Here is a 23,596-nt window from a genome sequence, read left to right as displayed (position 1 = left end):
CCCTTGATAATATTTTTAAATTTTGTTGCGAACTGATGAATTTAGGCAGAGTTATGGTCCATCTTAGAACATTCATGCAAATAATCATTTTTCCACACTTTTTTTGGTCATGGTTGAAGATATTGATTTACTATTTCTGATACACTTTTTACCATGAGAGATGGACAAGTTATAGTTCAAGTTATCATTTAATTCCAGCTAGTACAATGAATTTTCAACTGATAGGGGCTCTGTATTGACATGCAATAAACTCAGAATTCTCGTTTTGATTCCCTGTTAATGGCTTGACTTCCTCCTGTAGAGTTGTGGATATTGTCTAAAAAACATTTGAAAAAATTTAACTTTACTTTCTTTTGAAAATATATTTTGCGTAACACAAAGATGCAAATTTTACAGCACAATAAAGAACATGCTAAAAAGCAATGAATGAAATAAGCGATTTTCTGGTTGTGTAAATTAACACCTAATTTGAATGTCTCCTGATGAACACAGGATTAATTATTCTTATTCTCTGACTTGTATCCAAGAAAATTTCATGAATATTGAGGAAATGATTTGTGATTGTTAATTTGTCTGTAACATACAGACAGCAGTTAAGTTTCTCGAAGTTTCAAGTGCCAAAATGAGGACTATGCCAATAATTTAATGATTTTAATTCATTATAACGTTCTGCTTTTCTGTAATTATACAAATCTACCCCTAAATAAAAAAGACTATTTATTTGAAATGTATTGTTTAAGTTTGAAGTATTATCAATATTTTTACGACAAAGTTAAGTTGCTCATAGTACTTTATGTTCTGTTGTATGTAATGTCTATACAGAATGATTTGTAATTTGGAAACAGTTGCCATTAAAATATCTTCTCCTTCCAAGATATTGTTACAAAAATCGAGTGTTGTAAACATTAATGCAATCGATACAAACCATTATGCTGCTTATAACAGTTTCATATATATATATATACAAGTAAGAATTATTGAGTTTTTTGTACCCCATTTTTGACCCAGTTCAAAGTCCAAAACAGTCTTTTAAAAGGTGACCTATGAGGTTAATCATCAGAAAAGGTAGAAAGATAATAAGTGTTTCTGTTAGTCAACTCCTATCTGGTTTTTGTCTTAGCCTGCAACCTAAAGTTGCCATGGCGAGACATTAAGTGTTAATTTTCTGTGGATGGTGGCTATATTGTCATTGTTGGAGTCAACAATTGTTTAATTTTTTGATTAAGTTAGTTTTATAGGTACTGCTTGCCAATTGTCTGATCAATGACATTTTATATAAAGTTGCATTGCTATTTGTACCATCAATTTGACATCTAATTTGAACACCATGCAGTGTCCCTTATGTCAAAGTCCTATGACAGGTCAAGCATTACTTTCAATAACAAATAATTTTCTGCTCAAAATAGTTTGATAGGAGTAATACTTTTAATAGATCAATGATATATTCTATAAAGTTGCAGTACTATCAGTACATATTAGTTCGGTGACTATTTTGAGGACCAGCCTTCTATGTTCAAGTCTATTATTTATTATTTTTTGAATCAATCAGCCATTTTTAAAGTTTTCTGCATAAATTAGTTTGATAGATACTTCTTACATTTGACAATGATATTTTTTATTAAGTTGCATAACTAACACTATATCTAAGGTTTGCAACTATTTCGAACCTTTGTCAGATACAATATGCAGGTATCATATGACCTTGACCTCATTTTTATGGTATATTAGTTTTTGGTTAGTTTCTCAGAGGATATGTCTTTTAACATGGATCAATAGTTCTTTGTAAAAGTTTTTTTTTGCATGTAGCAGTGTCATTACTGTTAAAGATTTTTCATGTACAATGAATCGAGATCAGTAAAGCAAGGAATCAGACATTTCAGCATGTGTATTATTGATATATTTTGTTTTTCCATATATTTAAGTGTTCAGTATAGATCATTCTTTCTTTTTTATGAACAGTGTGGGCAACCCTGCCACTTAAGTCTGATCCTTATTTAGGAATGTCATGTTGAATTACAATATTTTATTTTTTTGACTATGGGATCACATTAAGAGCTGTTTTATGCTATTAATAGAAGACAATTAATATTTCCACCAAGGATGTCAATTTGTTCCATTTTAGACAATTGTAAAGTAATTACAAAGAATATTAATACCAATGAACTATGAATAAAAACAAAGTGATTTATTTGTTCAAAGCATATATATATAATAAGGAATACAAAACTTAATGAGATGTTGTAGGATGGACTAATGTAGCTCTGTACTCAAGGGAGATTTGTATTGTAGGTGTTAGATATTATAAATAGATGATATTGACATCGTAGATAAAGCAAAATGAGGGACAGAATTTTGCAGGACATATGATAGCATACTCAATTGAAGCACTGACTTGTTAAATTTGTCCATAATGAATGAATGATAGAATGATTAATTTTGTTTGCTGAATGTGTAGTTTCAAATGTTTCATTCACCTATATAAGATGCCATAATTTTCTGAAAAAGTTTGTAGTGTACCCTGATAGTGAAAACAGAAATTTTTGTGTTACTTGGGTGAAATATTGTTAGTAGCGTGTATTTTATAACTTTTAACTCTAATTTATAAATTGTAAATAGTTGAAGTTTGAACTTATCATATATCTGTTTTTTAAGTCCCCTTCTGATGAAGTCAAAGGAGACTTTAGGTTTACTCTCCGGTCTGTCCGTCGGTCTGTCTTGTCCATCTGTCAGTCCAGCAAATCCATTTAAACACATTTTATCTTGGTGTTTGAAGATATTGATATGATATTTGGTATATTATAAGTTTTATCATGACAACTTACAGACACATAGCAGTCACACCATTGTCACATTCCAGTGGTCAAGTGATGTCACTGGTCGATTTCATTTGACCATTGAATCGACCTTCTAAAGTTTGAAAGCTCATTGGCCATTTTGATGGATTGATTATTGTTTTCCTAAATCCATAGACCTTTTGACAAAAGAATTCATTTTTCAGCTAAAATTAGATTTTTAATTGTTATAGTTCTAATTTGTTAAATTGCTTCTGTCTTGAATATGGCTAAAAAGAACTTGGTGTGAAACACTTAAAATGTTGTAAAATTTGTGTTTTATATACTTAAATATTAGTTTCATGATAAGACCATAAAGAAATGACTCCAGTTATATGGAGACATTGTAGGGTTATATGGAGAAATGTAGGATTGTGTACACAAGTAATAGCAGGTAGCATTGAGTGAGGAATTTAAGTTATCAGTTTTATTATATGTACATAGACAATTTTACAGTATTTGTTTTATTGATTGGTTTCCGATCATCAGACTTATGTTGTTATTGCACTCCTGTTCAGTGTTGTCTTATAGGTTAATGCATTAATGTTATTTGTCTTGTTTATACACAGAAGGATGGATGAACCCTTCCTAGATATTGAGTATAATTATTGAATATCTGGGGTTGTGATGGAAAGACATGTTTCAAGTATAAACTATAATGCAATCAATATACTCCCACAATCACTTGTTACATCATGTTATCGTTCTGTCCTCATAGTTTTTATACAAGTAGGGAATACATTCATTACAAGTGAAAGTTTATTTCTGTATATGTCGACTTTAGTTTTAACAGAACTCAGGGTAAAATGTCTGTGGTTAATATAACCGTTATAGACATTGAACATAGATTCTTCTTGTTTTCATTTTTGAAACTTTTTCATGTTGATGTGCAAAGTTTCAGATATCATTCAAAACTATATTTTGTTAATAATATATAATATTTAAAAAAAAAAGGGGGGGATTCCAAGGATCCAATGAGATTATTTGGCCATTTCGCCTCAGTCATGGTCTGATTAACTTTTAGACTTTTGCTTTATAACTTTACATGTATGTCAGTGGTCACGTGGATACAGGGGGAGGGTTCCAGGGTTGGAATGCCCTTTTTTAGCTCACCATTCTAAAGGAACAATTAGCTTAAGTCACTTCGTCGTCGTCCGTCCGTTGTCATCTTCCTTCTGGTGTAAACTATTTCAAACATCTTCTCCTCTGAAACTATTGAACCAATTCCAACCAAAATAAAGCTGAATAATCCTTAGGGTATCTAGAATAAAGTTTGTGTTTTATTTTCTGTTTTGTCAAAAAACATGGCCGCCATAGCTAAAAATATAACATGGGGGTAAAACGCAGTTTTTGGCTTATATTTCAAAAACCAAAGCAGTTAGAGCAAATCTGACATGGGGTAAAGTGTTTATAAGGTAAAGTTCTATCAGCCCTGAAATTTTCAGATGAATCTAATAACCCATTGTTGGGTTGCTGCCACTAAATTGGTAATTTTAAGGACATTTTGCAGTTTTTGGTTATTTTCTTGAATAGCATTAATGATAAAGATAAGCTGTAAACAGCAAATATGTTCAGCAAAGTAGATCTACAAATAAGTTCATATGACCAAAATTGTCAATTGATCCCTTAAAGAGTTATTGCCCTTTAAGGACAATTTTACACCATTTGTTTATCATGTTTTCTAACTATAAAAAATCTTCTCCTCTAAAACTACTGAACCAATCCCAACCCAAATTTAAGCTGAATGATCCTTTTTAATATACATTTAACCAAAAAAACAAACTACGATGAAATTGGACACTTAACTCTAAAAATGAAAGATAAATGCCAAAAAATCAAGGTGAGCGATTCAGGCCCTTGAGAGCCTCTTGTCTTTTGGATGATCAATGCATTTGAATGGGGACATATTGTTGGAACCTCTCTTTATCCTGGATTGGAGCCCCCTTTTGAAAATGGCTGAATCTGCCCCTTTATGTATACATTGTATCTCTGATTCCATTTAAGTGCATATTTCTTGAAAGATCTAAGAGGTACTTTACAATGTTATCTTAGGTGTCTATCTTGAAATTAAGACATTTAGAAATAAATGCCACAAAAAATAAAGTAATGATTATCAGTGAAACATTCATCAAAATTTTACTAGTATTTATCTGTCTGTTAACTATCAGTGATAAGATAGAAAGTAAAAACATCTACTTGTACTGAAACTTGGCCAGCAATCAATATCCTGTTTGTCTTTAAATTTAAAAAAAGTCAAATGAAATAAAGCAAAAATAATTTTAAGATAAATCTTATAATTAGTGAAAATATTACAGTACTGAAACTTGGCAGAAATTTTGAATATTTTTTCTAAGAATTTTATTTTCATGCATGTAATTGATAAGTGAAAATCTTCCAGTTTGATGCTTTTCTTAGGTCATTTTTATATTTACTGACTTAAAATTGGAAAACAATTGAATTTGATCATTGAGCTGTTATATTTATGCATTAGATAAGGTACAATTAACACAATACAATTGTTGAAGGTCAGTGACTGATGATTTCACAAATGCAATGTAAAGCCATATGCTCCATATTGTTCAATGTCATTACCCTTGCACAGGGGTTAGACCTTGCTTTAAATAATGAAAGTTCCATGACCTTAATAAGGTTCTCCATATTGAAAAAAAAAACTCAACAATAATTCCTGTATTAAGGATTAGTGTTAAGAATAGGTCTTTTACTGCTTATAGAAATGATAAGTCTTTTCCCAGAAAAAAACTGGTCCACATACCAGGAGAACCCTCTTATTTGAACCCCTGATGCAGTACTTATCAAACTATATGTTCATTAACATTTACCATGTTTACAATGCGTATTTGCTAGACTGAGTAAGAATATTTTTGAAATCTTATGTATTTAAAATTTAATATGATTGATAGATAGATGTGGGTTTAATAACTAGTGGCAAATATGACATTATTGATTCATTAAACTCCAAAGAAACTTATTATAAGTTTATAGGTTTTGATATTCCTGGAGAGAAAGAGTAGTGATGTAATTATATTCAATAAAGACTGATCATTTTAATGTTTAAAAGTACAGAATCTATCACAAAATCTAGCGGTATAATTCTAGTATTCATTACATATTTTTTTGGTAATTTTTAGAATAAAAATGGTGTAAAACTTCCAGTATAAACTATCAGTGTTGATCAGGGGACAATAGAAATTGTTAAAGCATTTGATTGACTTGGATCAGAAGGCGGCTTGATGTTTGTCTCAAGGGAAATTAAATGAAGACTCACAACTGGGAAGGAAATAAGAATATTGTTAACAATGATCTAGTTATGTGCCTTCAGGGAATTGCTGTCTTTTCTTTCATCTCACCAAAACCATTTCATAAAACAAGTGTTTTTTTACAGATGTTGTTGATCTGACCACTTCCACACTTTCGAAATAACATTAATAGGATCAGGAAAAAAAGTCTATCTTATAAATTACAGCCAAACCTGTCTGGAGGGAGGGTTGATCAATGTGACAAGGGGATAATATTAGAAATGAATGTATTCTAAATAAAATGTCAAATAATGAGATTAATACTGTATTTGGTCCTAGGTCAGGATCTATTTTTGTTTTACAAGGTCCTACATGTCTTTCAAAGTATGCTTGAATTAAAGTCACAATATTCCCCTTACAAAGGACCTGTATAAAAGAATATAAGATAGCTGTGGACAATTTAACTTCGACAAAGTTTAGATCCTCACTCAAATGTTCCAGTAAAAATGTAATACGATGAAAGATATTTTTGTGAAATATTGAGATTGACATTTTTTGCAATATGGAAGAATTAAGTAGCAGTGATTATTTAGGTTGCCAAATTAATGATAAGGATACATTGTTTCACTTAAGAATGTGATGGAATCATATATTAGATCAATTGTACATCAGATGACCTAAGATTTTGAATACATAGGCATGGTGTTTTTTTTTTTTTTTTAGATCAGTGCTTATGTATTTGCCTATTGATCAACCTTATTTATTTGCCTATAGATCATTACTTATGTATTTGCCTATAGATCATCACTTATTTATTTGCCTATAGATCAGCACTTACGTATTTGCCTATAGATCACTACTTATGTATTTGCCTATAGATCAGCACTTATGTATTTGCCTATTGATTGGCACTTATGTATTTGCCTATAGATCACTTCTTATATATTTGCCTATAGATCAGCACTTATGTATTTGCCTATTGATCGGCACTTATGTATTTGCCTATAGATCAGCACTTATTTATTTGCCTATAGATCAGCACTATGTATTTGCTTATTGATCGGCACTTATGTATTTGCCTATAGATCAGCACTTATGTATTTGCCTATAGAACAGCACTTATGTATTTGCCTATTGATTGGCACTTATGTATTTGCCTATAGATCGGCACTTATGTATTTGCCTATTGATCAGCACTTATGTATTTGCCTATAGATCAGCACTTATGTATTTGCCTATAGAACAGCACTTATGTATTTGCCTATAGAACAGCACTTATGTATTTGCCTATTGATTGGCACTTATGTATTTGCCTATAGATCGGCACTTATGTATTTGCCTATTGATCAGCACTTATGTATTTGCCTATAGATTAGCACTTATTTATTGGCCTATAGATCAGCACTTATTTATTTGCCTATAGAACAGCACTTATGTATTTGCCTATTGATCATCACTTATGTATTTGCCTAAAGATCAGCACTTATGTATTTGCCTATAGACCAGCACTTATTTATTTGACTATAGATCAGCACTTATGTATTTGCCTATTGATCAGCACTTATGTATTTGCCTATTGATCAGCACTTATGTATTTGCCTATAGAACAGCACTTATGTATTTGCCTATTGATCAGCACTTACATATTTGCCTATAGAACAGCACTTATGTATTTGCCTATAGATCAGCACTTACGTATTTGCCTATAGAACAGCACTTATGTATTTGCCTATTGATCAGCACTTACATATTTGCCTATAAAACAGCACTTGCCTATAGACCAGCACTTATTTATTGGAAAAGATCAGCACTTATGTATTTGCCTATTGATCAGCACTTATGTATTTGCCTATTGATCAGCACTTATGTATTTGCCTATAGAACAGCACTTATGTATTTGCCTATAGAACAGCACTTATGTATTTGCCTATTGATCAGCACTTACGTATTTGCCTATAGAACAGCACTTACGTATTTGCCTATAGAACAGCACTTATGTATTTGTCTATTGATCAGCACTTACGTATTTACCTAAAAAACAGCACTTATGTATTTGCCTATAGAACAGCACTTATGTATTTGCCCATTGATCAGCACTTATGTATTTGCCTATAGAACAGCACTTACATATTTGCCTATTAATCAGCACTTATGAATTTGCCTATTGATCAGCACTTACGTATTTGCCTATTGATCAGCACTTATGTATTTGCCTATAGAACAGTACTTATGTATTTGCCTATTGATCAGCACTTATGTATTTGCCTATTGATCAGCACTTATGTATTTGCCTATAGAACAGCACTTATGTATATGCCTATTGATCAGCACTTGTGTATTTGCCTATTGATCAGCACTTATGTATTTGCTTATAGAACAGCACTTATGTATTTGCCTATTGATCAGCACTTATGTATTTGCCTATTGATCAGCACTTATGTATTTGCCTATAGAACAGCACTTATGCATTGTGCAGGTGAATACTGTTTTATGGGAATATTCATTTTAAGGGGTCTTTGTTGTCTCTCTTATTTTAGATAAGTTATAACCATGTAACTGGCTGCCCTATTGTGATACAGAATCCTTGTTTGTTTTTGTCACATCTTTGTGGATATTATTGACAGTAGAGGTGTCAGTTGTTTTAGCCTTTCAATATAGATTGAACATAAATCAAGAATGGATGTCTGGTATTTACATTATAAAACATTGTCAGCTTAGTGGACATTTCTCTAATCGAAGGAAAATTTTATCAATGAATCAATGTCTTAAGCAGTGATGTGCAGATCTTGTGTGTTATTGAATTATATATAGAAATATTAGATTATGGGTTCTTAGGAAGTTGTCATTGTACAGAACTCTATCACAGGAACTTTCTGTAATTACTTGTCTATCTCTTGAATGTAATCTTGTCAAAATAGCACATCCAAAAGAGAAGGTCAGTCTAATGAAAAATTTGTTTGGAAGTCAATAAGGATCAAGGTATTTACCTGAGCAATTTTTTTTTTTCAAGAGCTATTAAGTTTGTAAGATAGTTTCTGTTCGTTTGAACTGAATAAAATAGACTGTAAGCATGATAATAGTAGATATTTAAATCATTTTTGCTTTTTTTTGAAGAAATAACAATTATAAAAGGTTAAACATTATTGACAGCAAAGGCAGTAGACTATTATAGTACATGTGACAAATAACTGTCATGTTGTTCCTCAATTAATTTACAAAAAAATGTCAATACTACTGATTTTTTGTCTATTGAGAATTTTGTAGTAATGCAAAATGTTTGATCAGCTATGTAGAATTTATTCAATAACTTGTCTAGACTGTATGAACACATGGGGGTGCTTGTTTAGTGTTGAAGACTATATGAACATATGGGGGTGCTTGTTTAATATTTAGTTTTGAAGACTTATTATATGAACACATGTCTTTTTTTGTGTTTGTTTAGTGTTGAAGACTGTATGAACACATGCAAGGTGCTGGTCTAGTGTTGAAGACTATATGGACACATTAGTGGCCTTCGGCTATTATCTGCTCTTTGGTCCGGTAATGTCTCTTTACAATATTCCCCGTTTCCATTTTCAATTTTACACATAGGTGCTGGTCTAGTGTTAAAGACTTTATGAACATATGTTCGTGCTGGTCTAGTGTTAAAGACTATATGAACACACATGGGTACTTATTCAGGTCTAAGGTTTTAAAGACTATATGAACACACGTGGATGCTGGTCTAGTGTAGAAGACTATGTGAACACTTATGGGTACTGATCTAACATGTAACATATCAAACCAGGATCAGGAATAATAAGAATAAAATATTTTTAATACTCTAGTCTAGTGCTGACCCTAACTGGTCTTTACATGAACAAGAGCAATGATATTCTGAAATGGTAATATTAGCTGTTGAATAGAATAATACCTTGATTCAGAACTTAATTTACAGTACTCTTTATTTTCAAATTCTGTAACAGTTTGGTTGACATTAGACTTTTGTCACTGTAAAATCATTTTGTCAGCCTCTGGCTTGTACAGGATAATCCGTCACTGATGCACTATATCCTCATAGTATAATTATTACACATATCATGAAATTTGAAACTAAAATTAGCAAATTTGTTATCAGTTATTAAAAAAGTTCAGCATTGCCAGAGGGTGGTAATGTTTGTTAATAATTAATGTAAGCGCAGATGACTTATTTACCTCATATTGTGGGTGTACTGTCCATTTTCATGTGTTTTGTTAATATGCAGAATACTTGATGAAGTCATTGAACTGAAATGTCATTGCTTAATGTCAAAAGATTGTTTCATGTAAACTTATTCTTAATTCAAACATTAGGAAAGAATTGTATCTAATTTCCCTGGTAGATATTTTCTTTAGCTTTCAGTGTGGGATTTAAGGAAATATGTTTTATTTTTTTCTATTCAAAGACAGAGATGATGTATAGTGATAAACAATTGACCTTTATGCTTACTTGATGGCATATACTAAAATTCACTTCTCAATAAATTAAGAATTGGCTTTTTTTTCGAGAAGGTTCCAACTGCATCAAAGTAAATTGAAATTAAAATTAATTTCAATGTGGCTATTCATTTTAGGTAAGTTTTGGTCATAACAGCTCTTTAACTTTTTTAAGTAATTCAAACATTAGGAAAGAATTGTATCTAATTTCCCTGGTAGATATTTTCTTTAGCTTTCAGTGTGGGATTTAAGGAAATATGTTTTATTTTTTTCTATTCAAAGACAGAGATGATGTATAGTGATAAACAATTGACCTTTATGCTTACTTGATGGCATATACTAAAATTCACTTCTCAATAAATTAAGAATTGGCTTTTTTTTCGAGAAGGTTCCAACTGCATCAAAGTAAATTGAAATTAAAATTAATTTCAATGTGGCTATTCATTTTAGGTAAGTTTTGGTCATAACAGCTCTTTAACTTTTTTAAGTATTGCGTTGCTCAGGTGAACTGAGTGGTACATCCAGAAAAGCACTCAGGATGGCACAAAATTTATAAGTTCTCATTTCCTTGATGAATCTGTATGGTAAAAGTGCATAGTTTTAGGCATGGAATTGAGTTCCTATAGAAAATTGCATTGCTTATTGTAATTTGTATACAATGTTCTATGTAATATGGACATTTCTCTCTTGTAAGCATTCAATGATTGCAATATTGGACAAAACCAACACTTAACCCACAGAAATCATCCTCCATTGATTAATACTTCAGTTTTGATGAAATTCTGTTAATCTTTTTTGTAATTGTATGATAATCGACTCTCTTCATTTGTCCATCACTGATCATAAAGTAGTAATCACCCATCTGTAAAGGATATTTAGAAATCAGCTACAAATGAATGGACAATTGTCACTATTATAACCTACAAATAGATGAGTTCTAATAAGTAGGATGTATACGTTTGCTAAAAGATGATTTGTAACAAAAAAAATTTGAACAAATAATAAGAAATAAGATATATTAAAAGAGAATAAGATTTTAGAGTTCTTTTTTTACCTAAATTCTTGATAAATGACATTAAAAGTAATTTTTGGTAAATGACGATAGAATGTAAACTTTCTTTTAGACGATATCACGTTAATTTTTTTCCAAAAATAATCATAACGATAATTATTTGAGACACCTGATGAATTGCCATAAGGATTTTGATGAAACATGGTAAAATTTTAACCAATTTGACGCCAATGGTAGTCGAAAATGACGGTTTGACGCCTGACCATAAAGGGCATCTACTATCCTTTGGTATACTACTGTTGCTTTTATTTATGACAAAACAACAAAAAATTAAGCCAAACAGCAACAAACAACCACTGCATTTCAGGTTGCCCCTTGTGACTGACATATATAGAATGTGGTGTGTATGATGTTTTAGAGTACCCAACCCTCTCTTTACCATGGACAGTGTAGTGGAGCAAAACATAAAACTGAATTATAATGATTATTACTTTTTATATTATTACTGTGAGAACAGATCTTAAAATAAAATAATAGAAAACTCAAAGATGATCATTTTGTAGGTTTCAAATTTAACATTTAACTATATAATGAAAAAGTAAAGCAATTACTTTCTAATTAGAATGATGTCTCATTTGCATATATGTCATAACATCATCATTTTATAATGATGGATATAATTTGACATAACAAATGAGCATTGATTTAGTGGTTTCCATGACAGTATCCAATCAAAATCGAATTACTGAACAATTAAAATAAGACTAATCATAAATCAGGATTAGTGAAGATTGAATGCAGACAGTAACATTTCAGATATACAAGGTGAAAAGGTCCAATTAGTTACATGGTCTTCTCTAGTGGCAATCAATGAACTTCTTGTAATGTCAAAACAATCCAGTCATTTCTGGGTGTACAGTAGCGGATCCAGAACTTTTCCTAAAAGGGGGGAGGGGCCCTCTCCAGTCATGTGCCAAAAAATCCCTATATAATCAACCAAATTTTTCCCACGAAAGGGGGGGGGGGGGGGCCCGGGCCCCCTGGATCCGCCTATGGTGTATAGTGATCTATTACTACTAATTGTAGATGTAATACCCGTATACATCTATGTACTCATCAAGTAGCAGGATTTAAAGGATTTTTCTCAGTTTATACATTGAAAAATGATTGTTGCTTTTCTCCGACCTACCAGTTTCTTTTTCTTACCATTATTGAAATTTTCTTCTCGAGCTTTATCTTCATTCATTTTAGCTCATAGGACCAATTTTATTGAACGCCTCAATTTGGCATTCAGTGTTCAATGTCATTATTTTGCCATACTCTTTTTCATATTTACTGAATGAAGACTCAGGGCAGATCAAGAATATTCTTTTAAGTCATAAGAATATAAACAATATGACAAAAAATCAGTATTGGTTGGAAATGGAAATGATATCGACACTCAGTAGTAATTTGTTGTCTAGGAAAAGTATACATACATATACTTATATTATGTTTCTTTTATATTAAATTGTTGTGTATAAAATTAACTTTTTAATTTCACCAGCACCTGAGTACTGCATCAGCTTAAATTTAAATGGTTTGTTTTTTTAAAGGATGATAAGAATGTAAATATGATGTATCACCATAGTTTATCAGAACAGATAACAACGGGATATCCTGTCTTCATTTAATTTTCATTGGTAAAATCTCCGACTATTATGTGATTATCTCCCTTGATGTATTGAATTTGCTTTGATTTAGTTACTTTGTATTTAGATAAGGGAATCAATTAACACAAATATTTATCCTCAGAATGGTTAAAATGAAACACTTTGTAACTTAATTTATAAGCTAGCATTAGATAAAATGATTTTTTAATCAATTTTGAGTTTCTGTTGATAAAGAACAGAACAAGATCTGAATTTTGTTCAGGTTAATTTTTATACCACTGCAAAAATTATTATGCCCCACCTACGATAGTAGAGGGGCATAATATGTTTTCTGGTCTGTGGCTTCGTTGGTTCCTCCGTGCGTTCGTCTGTGCGTCCATTCAGGTTAAAGTTTTTGGTCAAGGTAGTTTTTGATGAAGGTGAAGTCCAATCAACTTTAAACTTAGTACACTTGTTGCTTATGATATGATCTTTCTTATTTTAAAGCCAAATTATACTTTTGACCCCAATTTCACGGTCCACTGAACATAGAAAATGAAGGTTAAAGTTTTTGGTCAAGGTAGTTTTTGATGAAGCTGAAGTCCAATCAACTTGAAACTTAGTACACTTATTGCTTATGATATGATCTTTCTAATTTTAAAGCCAAATTAGACTTTTGACCCCAATTTCACGGTCCACTGAACATAGAAAATTGAAAGTGGGAGTTTCAGGTTAAAGTTTTTGACAATTTTTTTACATTTTAATATTTTATGATGTATTTAGATGAGTAGTTATTGTTGCAAACTCCATTAGAAATTTGAATTGAGATCAGTTTTGGAATAAGGGAAAGGTGGATGTGAGAAAAAAAATTTGGGGATGGGGGGTTCAATTTTTCTCATTTCAGATTTCATAAATAAAAAGAAAATTTCTTCAAACATTTTTTTGAGAGGATTAATATTCAACAGCATAGTTAATTTGCTCAAAGGCAAAAAATTTTTTTTAAGTTCTTTAGACCACATTCATTCTGTGACAGAAACCTATGCTGTGTCAACTATTTAATCACAATCCAAATTTAGAGCTGAATCCAGCTTGAATGTTGTGTCCATACTTGCCCCAACTGTTCAGGGTTCAACCTCTGTGGTCGTATAAAGCTGTGCCCTGCGTAGCATCTGGTTCTGTTTTGTATCCAATGCAATCACGAAAGTAATTAAAAGTCTTTACTAGTGACCTTTTCTTATAGGAAATTTGAAATTTGCCTAAATATTTAGCTAGGTATACATATTCAGAGGCTTATTTAACTTTATAGTTCTCAACTCGTGGCTTTTAGGGTCAGTACTGAAAGCATCCATTGTTTGTCGGTAATCTATCTCTTTGTTCCTTGTATCTCTGTTATTAAATTAAAACATTAATCATAATTATCTTTATTGTCATATTAACAAATGCTCTCTTAAAGCTGATCATCAGACACCACCACTTCATCCTTAGATTTCTGGTTTCTAACACATTACCTGGTATACATGCTCAGGCACTTGTTTTGAAAAAATGTTTGATGGATGGCGGATTACAGTGGTGTAACAGATCTTTACCAGTTACTTACAACATATATATTTTTTCCCCATCTGACCTACTTTGGACCTAATTATTAAATCTTGAAAGTTTGAAAATTTATTAAGGTAGTACCCAACACTTTCACTAAAATTAATTTGGCTCGTTTAATTTTCATATAATTTTACCAAAATATTTACTTTGACCCTTTAACAAAAATATTAAAATATAAAAAATTTTGAACCAACCGTTTTGTCAGAAAAATTGCACTGGTTATATAGCAATTTGACAAACACCAATTTTGATCATTTTGAAGCTTAATATTCCTTTTACAACACAACGTAATTAAAACATTTAGCAGACTTTACAGAGTAATCTCCCTGTAGTGTTAGGTACCACCTTAAACAGTTTTGGATTAGGGAAAAGCATAGAAATGAAAATGAGATTGAATGTCAGATTCTGATGTAAAATGTTTTTTCCATAGATAACTTGCATGGTCACTGGAGGAAAACTACATCTTGATCCAATATTTCATAACAACACTCATCTAAGTGAATCAAATTTGAAATCTTTGAACTCAGGCCTAAGAGATGTTTATAATTGACATGGCCTGTCAAGACCTCAATGTTTCCTTTAAATTGAGTTATACATTATTTCCTGTATTTTGTCAAGTTTGATGTTATTTGATTAGAAATATTTTGTTATACAATATACTGAAAATAAATGTTAAAACAGCATGTGAACTTCCAAACATACCAGTTAAAAGTATGCATGATCTACGATTTGAAAATGATAGTTCTTCCAACTGTTCAAAAATTAATGAAATCTTATCAAATGATGTAAAAACCTCCTTGTAGAATTATCTTGGAATGATCTTCTTTCCTTCACTGCTGTGAAAAGATACATTTAAAAAACGTAAGGTAAAGATAAAGGTTATCTAGCGGCAATCCTTTGATTTTCTGTAGTGCAGTTTACCCATCATTGATACATGGAGCTTGTTTTCACCTCTTATCTAATCTGATCATTTATATATTTCAGACAAGAATCTTTAAGATTTTCATCATTTTCTGACATTTTTTAGGTCAGTTCATGATAAGTCAGTTTTCACCTGTTCTGAAATAAAGATAACAATTTTCTATTTCTTTAATTAGCTTTAGTACAGACTTACAAAAATTCGTACAGCCTAGTGCAGTATATATATTTATAGATGTAGAAAATAACTATTTCAGTATAGTAATTACAAAAAGCAAAAGCTTCCAAATATTTCATCAAGAATAACTCAACATTGATAATTGTTTCAACATAAGAAAAAAAAGTAAAAACATTCTATATGTAATACCTCATTAAATGAATGTAATAATGTTCTTACAACAAATATCAGCGGTTTACTATTTTAACTTTTAGTAGTTTAACTAAGTATTCTTGAACAATAACTTGAAGGTATAAATGTAATTTTTAATTTGACATCAGATGAGTCAGATGACAACTTTACAAGGAAATACTAAGAATTCACCAGTTAAACCATCACAAGGGGCAAATGTTAACACAAATATATTTTGTTACAAAAGTATTATTAAATTAATATCAATCTGGTTCATTGGTCATTGTTTTTGTTGTTCATGGTCAGTTTCTCAGAGGATAATTACATTTGATTGATTGTGTGATGGTCAACTTACATTTTCATAATTAGGATTCTCATATACTCTATGCAATATAGATCAACTATATTTGTTGTATTGAGTGATTTGAAAGTATGATGTTAAGTTTATGTATTAAATACTTGTCTTTAAGACTTTCAACATATTACTGCAATCATGATCAGTAAAGCTGTTGAAATTTCAGAGTGTGCAACCAATATTTTTCAAACCTATTAAATGCATAAATAGATAATATTTTAACCAAAAGAATTTTGTGTTTTTCCTGTCTTATTTACATTTTATTATATAATACAAAAACATTAAGGCACAAACTTGAAATACATAATTAAAACATGAAATAATATGAAATAACACTCGAGTACACCATACCTAATGTGATATATCAGTTATTTAGATAAGTCTGCTTGTCAGCTTAAGAAATCTTTTTAGTACTGGTGAAAATTAAGGTATATGCTTTGATGTACTTAATTATTGTGCATGGTATGTTAAAAAAACCAATTATAGCATAAATATATAAGCATTTTATTGTTTTGTTTTTAATGACTAACTTATAAAGACCATTTATTTTTTCAGTGGTATGCCGAGGAACTAAAATGGGCATGAGTGTTAGTGGAACCTCTAAAGACCACTATGATTTATATAAACGTAGATACACAAACTGTACATATGTAGATGGAAATTTGGAAATAACATATTTAGATAAAAATGAGGAGAATTCAGATTGGGATTTGACTTTCTTGGAATCCATTGAAGAAGTTAGTGGATATGTTTTGATTTATTCTGTTTTTACTCAAGAATTGCATTTGAAGAACTTACGTCTTATAAGAGGAAGCCAGTTGTTCTCATTCAAGGGAGAGAAGTTATATAGCTTGGTTTTAGCAAGTAATAGTAAACCTGGATCTACAACTAAAGGATTGATGCACCTAGGATTTAAAAGTTTACAAGGTAAATAACATGCAAAGTCTTAAAAAGTGGCAAGAAAAAAAGGTATTCAAAGGTCCTGATAAGAAACTAATATAAAAAGTAGGTGAGTAATATTCTTATGTAACAACCATAGCTATTGTATTGATACATCAACCACACAGTTAACAGCAAGTTCAGGAAAAAAATAAGTGCACTGGGAAAGATAACTTAAAGCATGGCCATTGTTCACAGTAAAGAGTATGACATACAACAATCAGTCAGACATAGCCACAAACCATTTATACAGAAAAAAATCATGTAGATATGCATAGCTGACATCAGCCAGTAACTATATGTATTGTGCAAAATCACTCAACTTCTTCATATACCAGTCACTCAGACATAACTATAAACATGAAACGAACATGTATAAAAAAACATCAATACCCAAAGTATCAGACCATAGTAAAACATATAACTGTTAAAGCCACAAACAATAGCACAAAGTTTCACTTAGGCAAAGCATCGGATCATAATAAAACATTTCATTACCAAGGCCACAAACGAGAGCACAAGGTTTCATTCGGGCAAAGCACCATTACCATTGTAAAACATATAATTGTCAAAGCCACAAATATGATGATAGCACAAAGTTTCACTCAGGCAAATCATCAGACCATTCATAGTCAAAACATCTCTCTGTCAAAACCACAAACGATAACACATATATCAAATTCTGTGAATTCATTATTTTTCATTGAATACAAATTTTCGTGGGTGTCGTGATTTAAGTGTTCAACCATATACAAATCTCTATAAAGTTGTATCCAGATTTTGACAAAACCCCAAAGTCCAGACATCATGACAGCTACATATTAGACAGACATCATAAACTCATAAGGCTAATTTACAGGACCAATCAATTTCAATGCTCTATATTCTACTGACGGGTCAGAGGAATTTGAATATTTGCTATTAGTTTTAAACAGGTCTGACAGGAATTTGAATATTTGCTATTAGTTTTACATGTTGACTTGAGAATTCATTCCATGTAACTATTCCAAAGTCAGGGCCAGGACTTTAATTAACACATGTCATTGTGTGACAAATACATAAGAAATCATAGTTCAAAATTAATGATAAAAGGTCAGCACTCTTACATGGCTGCATACTAATTTCCATGTAATTAGTTTATTTTGAATTTTACATAAACCTGTTAGATATTGAAATCAATATTACTTAGATGAAACATCTTGCTTCAGGTGACTTTATCTTATCTGAATTCCAATTCTACACAGGATTATGTTTAAGATAAATAGTACATATGCATGCTCATCTGTGACACAGATATTCTATTATAGTCAACCAAATCATGATGGCATCTGTAACACGATCATAGAGATCAGCTTTACATTAATGAACCTTATCTTTGTTTAATAAAGTCTTTATTAGAAACAAATCCTTGATGAGGAAAATTGTTAGAAGAAATCACAAGTCTTGATTTTTAACTTCAACTAGAATGAATATAATTCATATGCAAGTGCTGTCGAAACTACATTATAAAAATGGAAAGTTAACAATGAGAAAAGTGCAGATAAATGTTTGTAGTAATGATTAGATTGCAAATTTCTTAATGTCGACCAAGATATGAATTTTACAAAAAGTTACTTTATGTGGACTTATATATTTGTTTAATAAGCACATTTTTATTTTGTAGAAATAATGAATGGAATTGTTTATTTTTACAACAATAATTTGTTGTGTTATGAGCAAACAATCCATTGGGCGGACATCAATCCCAGTGTAACACCTCATGCTAAATACAGCTTTAACAATACCTATCACAAAAGGAAATGTAAGTATTCCAGTTGATTAAACATTCTGTTGTAGTGAAACTCAGATCATGTATATATATGAACAGAGTTAGAGTTTCCTAGAGTTTATACCCCTACTCTAGGTGTGGAGGTTTAAGTTCTGATTCATTCTGTCTGTATGTCTGTTTCTTCAACATGTTTTCTTCACATTTTCTTGTGAACTTAAGAACAGTATGAGTTCATGTATGGTCAACAGTTTAGCAGTAATAGGATGTAACCTTTGAGCACTTCTGTGATCTGTCTAGACACCTGCTGAGTGTTAGCAGTTTCTTTGAAATTTTCATTATTTTGAGTGAATAAAAAATTATGTCACACTTTCCTCAGAAACTATTGAAATATTTATATCTTAATAGCAGAGCTAGTAAACTATTAGTTATGTCTTGGAAGGGTCATGTGTCAGTTCCAGTATTTTAGAAATTGCATGCAAAAGAATATCTACCTAAGTTATCGGGGCTAAAGATTGGGTATCTTAATTTCTAAAAAATAAAGTATTATTATTTAATACAGTGCACAAGTTCAAACTTGGGTTTATTTATCTGCTTAACTATGACTTTATATTTTTGCCGGGAGAAAGGATTACGAAAATTATAAACAAGAAATATAATTCCGAATATAATCCTAACAAATAATATGTTTATACTTTTAACAAATACTTAGTCTGTTTTTTTTTTGCATTGTATTTTATAAATACCTTGCTAATATTTCCCATTTACAATATGACAGTGATGCCAACTTTGGGCCCAAGGCTCTGGATAACAGTCATCATTGAACCTCTGTTTTAAATCTCCAGTGGTATCCACATAATAATCAGTTTATACTGGCATGAAAGGGTTTTGCTTTGTCCATTCAAACCAATAGTACAATTAGTCTTAAAGTTCCCAGTCTACAGAATTTTTTCTCCTAAAACAAGTTGAATAATTATTTTAGTTTATAATTGAGACAACATGAAAACTTTTCCAACGATTTTTCAACAGTTGTATTGGTTCAAGAAAGGAACCATTATGTTTTATTAGATTTTTCATGTCCCCACCTTAACTTTTACCCTTGTCCGTTTGTACATCTAAACCTAAGTCCCAAAATTAGTTTTTGTTCTTAAACTTTAGTTAACCTCAATTGAATATTATGAAACTTATACACAATGCTAAATATTACCACAAAACTCAGATCAATATTCCAACATTTTTCATATGCTTTTAAACAAATTTTTGCAAAAACTTACTAGTCAGAATGAAATTTTACTAGTCATGTAGTCTACTTTTCAAATAGTTTAATTGTATCCATCTGTAAATGTTAATTATTTAAAAAGTCTTAATATTATTTTCTATGGTAATTTTTTAATCACAGAAATTTGCATATGTAACATATCGTGGAAATAGTAGTAATTTGTTGATTATTTTTCAAGTGATATAGATTAAGAGGTAAAACCTTATTTTTCAGGTGATGAATGTCATCCAGCATGTTATAATGAGAAGACAGATTCTAAACAATGTTGGGGAGCAGGTCCAGATATGTGTCAAACATGTAAGTTCACATTTATATGTGGTTAATGCTTTGGCAAGTGAAAGAGAGGCGAAAGATACCAATGAGACATTTAAACTCTTATGTCAAAAATAAACTGACAACGCCATGGCTAAAAAAGAAAAAGACCAACAGACAAACATTAGTACACGAAATATAACAAAAAGATTCGAACCAAGTTTTCTAATGGATGTATGGAGCATTGCAGTTAGTTTCTATGGATATGGTGAATTGCTTGGATTTACATTAAATTTTAGAATATTTTGCATCCACTATAGCAATTGTATAGCAGAATCTATCCTTAGTAAAAACAAACTTTTTCAATTAGTCAATATCTTTTGAACCTAACTTTGAATATCTGGTTATTTCAGCCTGGTTGATCTCTACTTTTCAATCAGGATCATTACTGTATGATTTTCAAAGGTATAATTGACAATTAAGAACATTTAGCTATCAGAGTTTTGATGGTTAATTTAATCCTTCACACCAAGACCTTTTTTAACATGTTTTATTTCAACTATTTTATCCTTGCAAACTTTGAACATTGATTTCCATATTTAATGCACAGTTATTTTTGTAACGAATGACATTTGGAATACTTATGTTATTGGGATTGTTTAAACCCTGTTCAAAGGTTTGGAAGAGACAATAAGTAAAGAATGTCCATACATTTGGTCCTTGTGTCCTATGATCATTTAGCACGAGGCAATCAAAGACCTGTTGATACTGTAAAGACCTGTTGATACTGTCCAACATAATACACAAAAGTAAAGACCTGTTGATACTGTCCAACATAATACACAAAAGTAAAGACCTGTTGATACTGTCCAACATAATACACAAAAGTATAAGCATTTCATAAAGCTTGTCTGACAAGCAATATATTCAATGTGATCAGGAGTTTGTTACTAGAGCATCACATACTTTGTTAAACTGTCATATATGACTTTTAATGATTAGGATATTATGTCTGAAGCAAACTTTTGTAAATACATTTTCATTTTCAGTATTTTTTTCTAGATGAATTTAGGTTTTTTTTTCAACCTTTACAGACAGTCTGGGATTAAATTTGTTTCCACTCTTATTAAATGTATTAATTGTTTGGTTATGTTTTGTTCTTATAGCTATTACCATTGGAATTACAAGATTTTTCATAAAGCTATTATTATTGCAGTTGTAGGCATTTTTAAAAAGCTGTTACTATGAAATAACCTTGATGCAATGTTATTCATATATATGGTCTCAGCCTTTGACATCAAACAATAATCTTCATGAAAAGAAAATTATCTATTTTGCTTTCTAAAGTTGAAGCTCAAAGGTCAATATGTTATAAGTATAAGTATAACAATGTATAGCCTTATCACCACCAAGAGATGATGAACCTTATTGATTTTCAAGGTCAGATACCAAAGGTCACAATCAAAATCTTTACATCTTTGTGCCAGATTCAATATCAATCTTCATTTAACAGAAGTATTTTTGGCAGCGAAAAAGAATGCTTAGTTAAAAAGAAAATCTTTGACTTATTGACTTTTTAGGTCAAATGCTATTAAGGCCACACCAATGTAATTTCTTGTTCTACAGATTTTTGGACTCCAAAAATTGGGGCGAGCGAGCGATTTGAAAATTTTAATAAAAAAATATTTATTTTGCAAATTTTTGAGGCGAAGCTTGAAAAGTAAAGGCGAGCGATTATATTTTTTTTTTGTAAACATAAAATAGTAGGTTTTGACAATATTAAAACTTTATTTATCACTTGTACTTTGACATTTCTTTAATTTATGGAGTATTTTTCCCTGTTCACCAATAAATAATTGAATAATTAGATTTGGTATATGTATGTGTGCCAATTAATGAGACAATTCTCCATCCAAGTCATAATCAGGTTGGGAACAACCCCTCAATTTTATAAATATCCTTGTTATGAGGGGTCATTATAAGTTACAATATATTTTTTTGTAAATAAAACTTTTTAGTACAAAAGAGCTCATATTTCCCAAAAGAACTATATATCTATCTGGTATTTAATGGTCAAAACATGCCCAAGAATGTTGTAATATTCCTGGACTTAGGCCATGTTAACACATTTACTTTAATATTATTCAAATTAAATAATATCATAAATAATTCTCTTTAAGAATATAGTAATGTTGTTTAAAATTATTTAAAGATGATGTATTTCTCCTCTCTTTTAGTTAATTTTTTAAGTTCTTCAAAGGATTTGTATAGTAACACTATGCAAATCCTTGGTATTTCTTCAAGTTTCTTTTTTACAACAGTAAAATGACCCCATATGTGCCCTTCTGATGGATAATAGCAAATTCAGGTCGTCTGGTCATAGTACGTACGTCAGAGCTTTGACCCAGACCAAACAGCAAGCTATAAGGGACCCCAAAATTATAAGTGTACACAATTCGAACAGGAAAACCAACGATCTAATTTATATACTGTATATACAAACGGGAAAATACCAAATAATATTTATGAACATCAACGAACGATATCTAACTGCTGAACGACAGGCCCCTGAATCAATCAGGACAGGTGCATAAACATGCAGGGGGTATGGATAGTTTTGTATCGCCAGCATATTGCAGTTGAAGGCAAAGTTCTTTGAAGTTTATTTCTAACAACGAACATATTTTGATAGGGAATCTAAGTAAGGGGGAAGGAAACCAATGTTTTGTTCTGTACAGGTATTTTCTTCTGTTTTATATTTATATCAGAGCACTCCCATTTGGGATAAATGGGTTTCATGCTGAATCAAATATTATCACAGACATTGACACAGTGTACTTGGGTGCTTATATGTTTAAAATCGTTATAAATACATGTTAGATTGTGATTATAAAAACAAATACAAATATCTGTTTATAATATTTACAAAAAAAAAACGGTGCTGGAAATGGACA

The 23,596-nt window shown here is 30.8% G+C and overlaps 1 protein-coding gene across 3 annotated transcripts in view; it reads left to right on the top strand.

The window, feature by feature from the left end:
* Window positions 1-23,596, top strand: part of LOC143059801 (epidermal growth factor receptor-like) — a 95,936-nt gene that overhangs the window by 31,816 nt on the left and 40,524 nt on the right. For all 3 annotated transcript variants that reach the window (XM_076233361.1, XM_076233363.1, XM_076233362.1), the window contains exons 2-4: window positions 16,963-17,334; window positions 19,010-19,147; window positions 20,604-20,687. In XM_076233361.1, coding sequence (XP_076089476.1) covers window positions 16,963-17,334; window positions 19,010-19,147; window positions 20,604-20,687 — 594 coding nt within the window. The remainder of the gene's footprint in view (window positions 1-16,962; window positions 17,335-19,009; window positions 19,148-20,603; window positions 20,688-23,596) is intronic.

Source organism: Mytilus galloprovincialis, chromosome 14, assembly GCF_965363235.1.
Source record: "Mytilus galloprovincialis chromosome 14, xbMytGall1.hap1.1, whole genome shotgun sequence".
Lineage (NCBI taxonomy): Eukaryota > Metazoa > Mollusca > Bivalvia > Mytilida > Mytilidae > Mytilus > Mytilus galloprovincialis.
This window is presented reverse-complemented; position numbering and strand designations above follow the sequence as displayed.